Source organism: Protopterus annectens, chromosome 6.part0, assembly GCF_019279795.1.
Source record: "Protopterus annectens isolate FY-2018-M chromosome 6.part0, PAN1.0, whole genome shotgun sequence".
Taxonomy (NCBI): Eukaryota; Metazoa; Chordata; order Ceratodontiformes; family Protopteridae; genus Protopterus; species Protopterus annectens.
Window position 1 is genome coordinate 287353244 of NC_056737.1, and position 12282 is coordinate 287365525.

The 12282-nt window shown below is 36.9% G+C and overlaps 1 protein-coding gene across 1 annotated transcript in view; it reads right to left on the minus strand.

The window, feature by feature from the left end:
* LOC122803823 (neurexin-3-like) overlaps positions 1 to 12282 on the minus strand; it is a 2450564-nt gene that overhangs the window by 579524 nt on the left and 1858758 nt on the right. The window contains exons 11-12 of the mRNA XM_044073508.1: positions 10045 to 10248; positions 227 to 253 (exon numbers count right to left, since the gene is read on the minus strand). Of these exons, the coding sequence (XP_043929443.1) occupies positions 227 to 253; positions 10045 to 10248 (231 nt within the window). The remainder of the gene's footprint in view (positions 1 to 226; positions 254 to 10044; positions 10249 to 12282) is intronic.

Below are 12282 nucleotides of genomic sequence, written 5' to 3' on the forward strand. Positions count from 1 at the left end.
TTTGGCACAGTCAGATACAAAAACACATAATTTTCTGATTTTTGTATTTGTGCAAAATAACAAACATATTCTTTTATCAGTACCCCTGAGGCCTAATGATTTGACAAAACTGTTATAAATGCTCTTAACAAAAGACATCTAGAATTAACAATGAACATTTCATAAACATTTTTTAAGAAAAACAAAAACATTTTTAGATTAAAATGAAACTTGAGGAAAAACTTACTGGAGTTACAGTTAATCCTGATACAGTCTAGATGGGGAAGAATAAATGAAAGATGAAATCGCATCCTTCAAGGTAACAGCTGCAGACATCCAATAACAATAAGGCCACCCTTCCGGGGACAGACACACGTACAACTGAGGCCATTTTATATGCTCCACAGTTACTATGCATGCAATAAGTATTCATTGTAGTAGTAATTTCTGAAATAACTGCCATATATATAATTCAAATATTAGAATACAATTCCTTGCTGATATTTCATGTCTTAATGGGGTCTAGGCAGGGTAATGCATGTCAACCTACATTTTTCTAATGAAGGTGGAAATATGTACCAACTTTACATTTACAAAATAGTTTTCAACACATTTTCTTTTAATATGTTTTAGCATTACAGATACCAGAAAAGCATCAAAGTCTTCATGGTAAAACATATAAAATGGCCAATTGCAAACAACTGAACCCCACGAAAACCCTTCCCAGACTGAAAGGTATGTGTTTGTGTACGTGTGTGTAGAAGAGGGACACTTTTTTTTTCCTACTATGAATTTCAAAGATGCCTGATCCAGCTATTTTGTTTTCCATTGATAAATGACTACTATTATGGAGAAAGTAAAAAAAAAAAAATTGCATTAATAAAGAAGATGGGGTGGTGTGATGAGGGGAGAAAATGATTATTGATTAGCCTGTTTACTTTCTTAAAAAAATAAAAAAAAAGGTGAGATTTAAGTGAGGAAGGAAAAGAAGGCTTTACTTCTAAACTAAGAAAAGTGTTAATTATAAACTAAATAATGTGTTTCATCTGCTTCTGTTCTAGAATGGAGGTACCCAACATAAAACAAAACCAAACAGAGAAAAACAACAGAGCAATTAACTTCCAAACAACTTTTAGCTCTCCATCTAAAAAGTTCATATTTTGTAGGACAACATGAAAGTTTATGCACTGTTTGACGACATAGGTATTAAGAGGTGCTTCTGTATTAAAGTAAGAAACATAGACCTGCAATGCTGAAAGTAATGTGTTTCTAGACTAAGGGGAAATGTGATTATTACTTCTATTAGACCATTCACATCACAGCAGTGTGTCCCCAGTGTGTTGTAGGTACTCACTCCAGAGTTACTAACAATCTCTTAATCTGCAATCATAAAGTATGCTTGCAAATAAACAACTGCACAGAACACTGTAACAATCTGCACTGTAGCTGCATTAATTGACAATACTGGAAACAGTTTGTCACATACAGCTTTACTTATTTATTTTTTAAATAATAAAAGCAGGGCAGGTAGGTTCTTTACATGAAGTTAACACAGTATAGCAATATTGATGAATGAACATGCATGTACTGTGGCAGCCCACTTTTGTCTCTTTACCTGCCTACTTCATTAGAATTTAAAAATAAAGGAACACCTGTATTGCATAGCCCAAGCCAAGATGACTATTAAAACTGGACATTTGTTTCCTGTTCAATTACCTGATACCCTCCTTGCAGAATTAAATTTTGTTAACGTGCATTACACTGATACATGGACACACGGCACATAATTTGATAATCTTATCTGTAGTATGGCTTCATTTCTTGAAACAATTATCAGTGGACTAGCTGCCATTAACCTTGCAATCCTTGTAAAGCCTCTGAAAACTTGGGAACCACAGCTACAAACATTACAACCTATACATCTGAGTCTACTTCAGCCTTAAATAACTACAAAACCATCAACATACCAACACAACACACAGTGCACAATACTTCTCAGATTTACAGACTACTGGACCGTTGTAAATTATGTTTTTAGTTTAATGTCTAATCCCCATAATACAGCATTCTGCAGTGGTCCATGTGATATGAGGTAAAACTGGCGAATGATTGTAATAATGCTTATCTCCATGTGTTAACATGCTGGGGTCTAGTAGAAGTAACAATCAACAAGACACCATTTGCACCTCAGTTGTCCAGACACTATGGTTTTCATAAGAAAGAAAGTCTCAGACACTTGCGTTTCAGAGTTATATTCCTGCATATTATAAAGTGGTTACCATTATTTAAAAAAATCTAACTAACAGGAAATATAACAACAAAATCTAAACAAATAAAAACATATCTATCAGCAGTGTTTTAACGTCATGCACAAGGTTACCAGTGGCTTTCAAAAATAAATATGTTTTAACATGGCACTGATTTCCTGATGGTCTGCAAACAAATGTTGTAAATGTAGGAGGACAGTGATGACAGGCATTCTTGAAAGAAGGGTATATCATTTCACTAAGTACAAATTTTGGTATACATATTCTGTTCAACAAACTGCCATCTGGGTCAGGTTTCGTGGAGTTATGTTTGTCATGTGTCGTCAACCGCAACAGAAAAGTGGGAGCAAACAGCCTTGGACCATGTAACACAATCACCATGGAGGTAGTACAGAGGTACCTTTTTATCAGATGCGGTAGTTCCTGACTAGATGTGGAAGTTTCCCACCACCCCTCCTAGTACTGACTAACAAATGAAGAAACATCTAAAAGGGACATAAAGGGATATGACAAATAATGAATGCAGGTAACCTGTGAATTCCTTTTCAGACCATTCCTTCATACTCTCGTTTCTGGCATAGATATATGCAGATTATGCTAAAACCGCACACTGTGCAGGTTTTGCAATATCTCTTCTTTCAGTAGCTATACTGATGTCCATGGTTCCTATGTGACAAGATAAAGGTATCGTAGAGTAATATCATGTTAATGCTTCTGAAATCTGTTAGAGGGCTATGACACTGTTACTACAACATCATAAGATGCAGGAACATTAACACAAACCAGGATTAGCTAGCCTTTCTCAGTATATTCTGATGGCTAGGTTGGGAATGGATTTATATAGCCATTGTATCAGGATTAACTAGCCTTTGCCAATATATTCTGATGCCTAGGTTGGCAAGGGATTTATATAGTCATCCTTGAGTATGTTCCTAAGTTAAGTTAATCAACTACTACTGTATATGTACTAGTGTTTGGTGTATATTGTATATTTTAACCTTATGTGATTGCTTGTTCACAGATTTTTTTTCCTTCCCGATGATGTCTACTACAAAGTAAGGTACAAAGATTCTTCATTATATCTTTAACAGAGAAAATAAGTTCAGCTAGAGGGAGTTAGACTCTATCACCAGTAGGAAGTTATTCAAGTACCAGTGTGAAATTAATGTCTTCAATAGAAATGGAATGGGAAGAAAAAAATGTGGATTTTAGAATCACTACTACTCTTAATACTGTATCTTTACTATTTCTGTTACAGTTATTACAATTACTACGGTTACCACTGTGCTAAGTTAGACATGTTTATGCTAATGACTTCATGTAAATGCACTCAGAGTGATCTGTGTGGGAATAGCAGTACTGAAACTTTGCCTGCAGGACTTCCGATCTCCTCTGTCATAAAAAACTCCAGTTTCTGCCACAGTCACTAGTGGTAAACCAAATTTACTCCTAATTAACATGTACCTCGTTAAACCTGGGAGCAACCTTTCCGTACCAGATACAGTTAAGTGTTAGTAACAGCATTTCTTTTGACCTGAGTTATAAATATGAAAGAATATATTTTAATACTTCTACTGAAAAATTTCATGCAAAATACTTCATTACATATACTTATTTGTTATTTTTATCTGCACAGCTCCGAGTATTTTTCTGCCTTGCACAAAATGAAACCAAAGGTATAAAGAATTATCCCCATTTCTTCCACTGCCATAAGAGCCTGTTGTGGAAAGTTACATGAGAGTAAGTCATTGTGATTTGTAGCTAGTCTTGTTCTTATTGATATACTGCCATTATGCCTTTCTTCTTTTATTTCTTGTGATTTGTCCTAGACTTTCACAAAATTCTTTCACTGTTTAGTCTAGCATGTCCAGATTATCAATGCAGGTATGGAATTCTGGGGCAGGAAGGCTTGACACATTGGAATCCTATCAAGCAATTATATCTAGTCCAAAAACATTGTTGCCTGAAATGATTCAATACATTCAAACTACAGTGATGTTTTAAACCCTGAAATTCCTCAACATGGAGAGGAAAATTATCTTGCAAAACAAAATATGGTTTCTAAATGACCATGCACATTGAAGGGGTTGCTTCAGACATGGGCCGCCCCTTAACTCTCTATCCTGAGGTTCCACTATTATCATCTAAAGCCCTCTGATCAAAATGCTAACTGGAATAATAAACAATTGTATTGCACATTCACTGTTATGGTTGCCTTTATTACACTATCAGTTTAATACTGTCTTACTATTGGGAGTTTTGTCAAGAAATCAATACAATTGATTTTTTGCAACACAAGTGAAAAATGTAATTAACTTTTTTTCAATATGCCTATGGAGAGGAACTAGTGATTAACACATACTGTAGTGCAGGTGGGATATGGCCGAGGGAGGTTCAAAATCAAGTAACAATGGTCAGGTGAAAATGTATCAACATGTGCTTACTGAATAAATGTGCAGTCAAAGCTTCCTGTAATTGTGAGTGTCTGTCTTTTATGCTGTTTACAGGCCAGTTACAGATTACCCAAGGATAGATTGTGCTTTGATACATACGGATCAAATGTCTCAATAATCCTTTTATATATCTTTAAATAGAATATCACTTATTTTCTTATGCAGAGATAGCCATGAAGCATGGGACAGGAACATCAATGCAAAACTCCACATACGTTTTTCCTATGACAGCTGGGTATAGCACAGCATATTTTAATGCAGGCTTGGCTGTCACATTTGTCTCAGCATCCCAGCAGTACCAGTACCAATTTGATAATACCCATCTGGTGTCTGTCATGAGTATGGGAGTGAGAATATGTCCAAAATCTTTAGAGCAATGTTTAAAAGAAACATGAAAACTACAAATGAGCAGAACCAGAGTAGGCGTAGATACAATGATAGGAGCTCTTGTGTAGGGTTTCTGTTAGCTATACAGTATGTTATGTCATAATTTTCAAATGGAAGTAGTGCCATCCAGTAGAAAAAAAGTTTTTGGTCAGTTGGCAACATTACTTAGCTTAATTTTACTGTCCACGCCTAGGACTACAGATTTTGTGCTTCAGTTAAATAAAAAAAAAAAAAAAAAAAAAAAATCAGGGATGTGATCCATGTAATCAGATTCTCAGAGGGAAAAATTCAAGTGCACAGTAATGATTAGGATCCAGTATATACGGCTGATATGGCAGAGCACACAAAGCAGTTGTTTGGGCATGAAAGCTGAACTAGGGAGGCCCTGAATTCAGCAGCATGGGTGGGGTCAGCTTACTCTTATATGATCTCATTCACAACAATCAATGGCCATAGGGCCAAATGGTCAAAGCAACCACAACAGGTAGATGGCACCTATAAAGATTAAAAAATGCATAAAGACAACATAATGGAAAGAGAGGGTGGCAGATTGTAGAGTGCAGTGCACCCCCCAAGGATGTTGGGGAGCATTATTTACATCATAATGCATGAAAGAACAAATCTGTGGCTAGACATGGTGGATTGGGGGGGGTTATTCCTACAGCACAGAACAGAACACCAACTGGTGCTGTAAAGAAAAGTGTGCTGCCATGGCAGAATGGTTAAAATCAGTATGGAGCCACCGAAAAGCTGATACCTCACATGACATGTCAAGAACCATGAAAGTCGATGTTAATATATTAATGCAATGCCTGAGGTAGTAAGGTGGAGAGGTTCTAGGACACACCTGCAAACATAATCCAGTGTTGCACTGCATTGTCAGCATCTCTTTTTGAAGAGGATGCTAAACCAGCTAAGGTCAGTAAGTGAATGACAGCTGTGACATTAAAAACATTTTGAGGCCTGAAGTCCACTACATGCTCCAAAAAGCATTAAAAGTGAAGGTCCAATACAAAACTGAGATAGTGAATCATAACCCAGCCGTAGTTATAACAACAAGCAAAAACTGTTTTATCTGTCCAACAGTGACTGTTGGCTGAAGAATGGCACATTTCCTTTTAAAAGTGCTATTAGGAGATATATGTGTTCCATAAAAAAGTGGTAAATTTGTATGTACATCTGGGATGTACATTGATGGAATTTAAAGAACCATCAGTCGTATAAAGTCTTGTTCACAACTTTCCCAGTTAGAGGCTAGAACTTGTTCTATAATACCTAAAATGGTTTGTGAATGGGCCCTATTATAATGTATCAGAACCCCTAATACATCTGAAGTTAACAGCAAGTGAGGTTTCAGCTGAAGCATGCCATCTATCCTAAATACCAATTAGAAATAAAGCAAATTCTGGCACACACATTTTCCCATTACAAATATGCCTTCTTGGAGATCTGATACAAAAAGTGTGACATCTTGGGTGATCTCTCCCAGTGGTTTAGTGAAATTTATGTGTTTGGTCTCCTGAAGTGAAATCATTGTCATGGACAGAACAGCCGACTAAAGTCACAAATTTGGCCAGTTCATGACTTATCTACCACAGATCAGTTCCAGTACCAAAAAAGCATGGAGACTTGGCACTGCCACCTCTGACCTTTTCTCTACAGACACAGACTGGGGAGGTGGGGGTAGGATACGACTGACATTCTTCAGTAATAGTGCCTCCCTGAAGTTCTCTGGGAAAGGATCCTCCATGGTTGCCCGGTATCAACATCAAGATGAAAGGCTTGCCAACACTGCTGCAATGCAGAAGCAGTAGTCCGTTGTGTCAGTATTGTAACATGGCCTTTCTTCATCTGCTCTATACTTAGCCTAATCCTGTTTTGCTTCATGGGTCATAGAAGCCATGTCTTTCAGGGCTTTTGAGTCCTGAATACTGTGGTATTAATAAAGATGTGCCTTAATTTTTGAGTAAGTGGGTGGTTTTGTGCATCATTACCTCTGTACTATTCTATGCATAAATCATATGATGGGCGTCTAGCCTGCTGCCTAGTTCATTGGTTGACTACGTATCATCTGCAGTACCTCTGCACCCCCATATCTTGTGACCATTCCAATACCCTTCTAGCTTTGCTTTCTTGCATATGGAGCTTTTTGGGTGGCTTGGGTACTGTGTGACCATCCATTTGTGGCATTTTTCATGCTACACTATGGCCAAAATATGGAACACACCCCAACAGCTTCAACTAGGAAGCTCAAAAAAGGTTTAAAACTGTTACTTCATACTTAAAGAGTTCTGTTGATAAATCAATCCAATTTAATATAAATTACTGTGGATATTTATTAAAGAATTCTTAACAATGAATGCATGACAGATTATTTCACTGTTGCAACAGTGTAAAACATAGAATTTTTAAGTGCAAAAATAAGAAAGGTTCCTGTTAATAGAATTGTGTTGATGTGTGTGGCTAATCTGGCAGGGATTTTTGCAGGTGTGATGCTTTGTTGGGTGGCTTATAAGAGGGGGTTTCAATGTAGGTAGATATTTGGTGAGGGAATTGAACTTTGTAGGGAAACTATTTAGTAGGGATTCTCTCAGTAAGGTATCCTGGATTCAAAAGGCAAAGACGAGCAGTTTTAAACACTCATATCTGCATATACCTATGCCATACTGACAACTTCTAAAGTAAATGAAATGATTAACAGAAAACCTTGAGCAGTAAACACATGATGCTGTGATGTTAATAAAGCTGACTGTACTACAAAACTGAAATATTATTCCTATACTGTAAGTATGTGGCATGCAAAAATCTTCTCCCATTTTACTACAGAAGGACAATTATTTGTATTCCCCTTGTTATTATGACTCAGGTTATAGCCTCTCACTTCTTTGCCCCATCATTTCATGTGGTTTTGTTGGCCTAAGGCTTACAACAGAAGCCGGGGTTCTGGAACCTACACAGTGATCTGTGCATTCTGTTCTCAGGGCTGTTTGCTATGCGGGCCGCAGGCTTCAGGCCTTTGAAGGGTTGAATGCCATCTTTTGATTTAACATGGCTGATGAAGAAATATTAGAGCATATTAAAAACAAGACAAAAAAAGACAAAAGTGGCACAAGACAACAATACCAATAAAGCAGAAAAATCTAAACAGTGATTAAAAATTACATTAAACTATTACAAACTAATTATCTTGAGAAAAAAATTAAGACACAGAGACACTCAAAAAAGTCAAAGCACTGTACATCTGTTCTTAATACATTATCAATGTTGAAAAAGAGTTGTAAGCAAACGTGGTATGCCCAGCAAATGTAGGTTTGATTCTCGTATTGTACATTTGTGTACTGGGTGATCTTAAAGAAGCCATTTTATCTTTCTGGCTACCTCATTTGGGCATTAGCTATGTAGCTTCAATGTATTGTATTGAAAAGCATGTTTGCCAATATGCTGCCTGACATAGTTTTAGCCTAGTTTTCATATTACAAAAACCAAGATAGTGTGAGTTATTTTAGTGCTTCTGCATTTCCATCTCAATAGGCATTTATTGCTTAAAGCTAACAAAAGGTATTTATTGCTTAAGGTAGGTTTTAAGCAATTTCTGTGATCCAAGAAAAATGCTCTGTTCGTATAGCACAGATATTAAAGTTATAAATAAATCTCTGATCCCCAGGTCAAAATGAAGTTTATTTTTTCCACTGACAATGTGATTTTCCTTGTTAATATATGCATCGATGCTTTTACTATATGGCCTGATGTTTTATCTAAATTTAAGGAGCATTACATTAAATGCAATGACCCTACATGACTAAGTTACTCCACAGTAGATTATGATTGTGAGAGAATGAGTAATAAGGAAATCAGACTGCATTCATGTTCAAAATGGAGGTGTCATAAGCGTGAAGTATTCTTCTATGTGCTTTTGTATAAATGTCATGTTTTTTTTTGTTTGTTTGCTGCATTACTTGGTAGATCAGGAGCAGGGACTGGATGCCACAGACAAAAGTGGTGACAGGCAAGGTGCAAGGAATACAACTACACTTCAAGCAGCTGAAAGAAAACGTAGTCAGTCACATATAATCAATGGAAGGGAATGATCAACTAAACTAAACTAAGCAGTGCAAAGAAAAATTCAGTGGGATAAAAGACAAGAAAAAGCAATATAATAGGGCACCAATCTGTGTTGAAGAAATGTCTTTAAACTTCTGTGACTTAGCAAAACAGGAAATGGAAAAATGAAGAATATCAAGTTTACACTTGTGTATTAGGCTTTTTTATTCAAATGAATAATTTTAAAAGTAAATGTAAATAGCAATAAAATGGAATAGAAAAATATAAAGGATTATATGGTAACAAAGTCAGTGTTTCACAACTAACCTGTCCGTGTTTGGAAACTTTTCATTTTCAGTGAACTTGGAATGTGGTGTGTTCTGTCATATTTACACGCACTTCTTATCAGTGACTCAGATTATTTTCTGTCCCATTTTATTACACCAAATTAGACCATTCCCCAGTCACCAAGTTTTAGTTATACACTCACCGAAAAAAATATACCCAGACCAAAGGTGGGAAAAAAAGCGTATTTCATAAATATCAAAACCAAGCAACAGCCCTATGTGAATCATACCACAAAATCTCTAAAATCATAAAGTAATTCTAATTGTTTTTTTTTAACCCCCCTTCTCTTTTCTTATTCAGTCTCTAAGGCTGTAACTTTTTTGAGTGGAAGCAATATTGAACTGATGGAGAGATGAGGTTTTATTCAAAAGATGGGCCAGTTAGCATGTTGAATAGAAGCCAACAATTAAAAAGAAGCATTGAAACTCATAACCACCAGAACCATGAAACACCATGCAATCCACAGAAATGTAGTTTTATAATTATTAAATATCAAGAAACCACTACACTGATTGCATATGGCAAACAGACATGTTAACGCGTGATACTTGGGGTTGGCCATACGATACCTAAGTTGACCGTTAGTTTTACTCGACCACCATCCAGTTCTAATCTTAATGTGTCAGCTGATTCTCTTGATGTTGTTGCTATGAGCAGGCCAAAGGCACGTTGTGAGACAAACCTGAAGGACACATCCTCTGCTTCTGTATGCATAACTACAGGCATTACAACCTTCATATACATGTTGCCATCATAACTCAGGATGGAGGCCTCTGAAAAATAAAAGACATAAGGAATTGTAACACTTTACATAGCCAGACACACTCCAAAGCATTTTCAAAACTGAGCATTATACTGTTCATGGGATGGATCTAGCCAAACTGTACTCAGACATACCTGATGAATCTGTTCTGAGATATACAATGAGTTACTCTGACAGTGATACTATTAGGTATAATAAATTGCTACTCTCCAATTCTAAAAGGTAGCTTCATGGATAAACCACAGACAGAATGTGTGAGGTCTGAAGCCATTGAAATGGTCAGTTACCTGAGAATCTGAAAAATGGATGAGAAAGGAAGACTAAAAATACTGACAAAGAAACTAATTTTCTTTTAGGGGGTAGGCCCATACCAAATGTTTATTATCTGCAGATGAAATCTAACATGCTCAAAGGTCAGGGATTAGATACTATGCCTTTTCAGATGTTTACTATGTTTCTACCATTTAATTTATTTATTTACCAATTGTTAAGTGGCATTAAACACTGATCCAGGTGCTCAGATTTCAGGTTCGGCCTCAGGAAAAACAGAGAACAGATTAACAACATACAGAACATCATCTTCTTCTTCTGCTTCCCCTTTCAGCTTTTCCTGGTTTGGGGTCACCACAGCAAAACAGCTGTCTGCTGAACGATTGGCAGTGGAGTTTTATGGTGTTGAATTGTCAGCCCAGTAAACAACCTTGCATAGAAGGCCCACACATGCACACACTCACCCCTAGGGCCAATTTAGAGTATCCAAGCCACCTACAGCATGTCTTTGGGATGTGGGAGGAAACCGGAGCACCCGGAGCAAACCCAGAACATGAACAGTGCAAAGTGAATACTTAGTATGAAAAGTGCACAAGGAAATGCTTGACGCCTAAGCAATGAATACGTTTTCAAATCGGATCCCTATCAGTTAATCAAGTTTTCAGAAACTCAAACTCCATATGGTCGAGACTATATGATTGAGTTTTTGAAAACTCAATTTTGAATGGAGATTGCAGTATAGTGAGGATCTGGAAATTTACCCTTTTCCTCACTGTAGTGCAGCCTCGATATTGTTATATATAATTTACAGGGGTCTGCAAAAATATAAAAAAAGGTTGATTTTTGTGTCTTTTTTTTTTTTATTTGGAATCTAGGTCATATGGTCTTGAAAAGTCAATCATCTGACATAAACCCTTCAAATCACAATTAAGAATATTAGTACTAAAACAGCAGGTTGTTATCTTTATAGAAATAGTGAAAAGATGCTTTAAAAAATATTAAAATAAAGACAATGAAAAAGCAATATGCAGAACTGCACCAGAGATAATATAGTAAGAAATGCTCTAAAAGGGGTTTTGCATTTCTAAAATAAGTATATTCAAAATGAAGTCCTGGGGAAATCATCTAATATGAACTTTATCCTCTTCTGGGTCATGATGAGTTAGAACCTTTCTGAGATATGCAGTCATGTATTTTCATATGTGTATGCGTGCACACACACACACACACACACACACACACAGACACACACACACACACACACACACACACACACACGCATGTACGCATGCATGTTTATAGAAAATTTAGAAGATCAACAATTCACGCGGTGGTGCAGCAGTGTCAGCCACGGTGCTGCAGCGGTTAGTATTGTCACCTCACAGCAAGAGGTTTTCCGGTTCTATTCTCAGCTGGAGTGCCTTCTTTGTGGAGTCTGTATCTCCTCCCTTTGATCAAGTGAGTTTTAAAGACAAGCAATCGGTGTGTGTGTGTGTGCATGTGCCTTCTGTGAAGGTTGGGTGCCGGGCTGACAACTCGACTCCATAAAAACTCCACTACTAATAAATCTGCAGACTGGTGACTCACTGTGATGACCCCTAAAGGGAGAAGTCGAAAGAAGACCAATTCACCTACAGGATGTTAGAGGATGTAAAAGCAAATGGCAAAAAAATCATGTGAACTCAGGGAGAAAATGCAGACCCAAGAGAGCAAGCACAAGAGAAGCAAGAGGCGTGAAGAAGCTATGCTAACTGCTGCTCCACTGTGACAATCC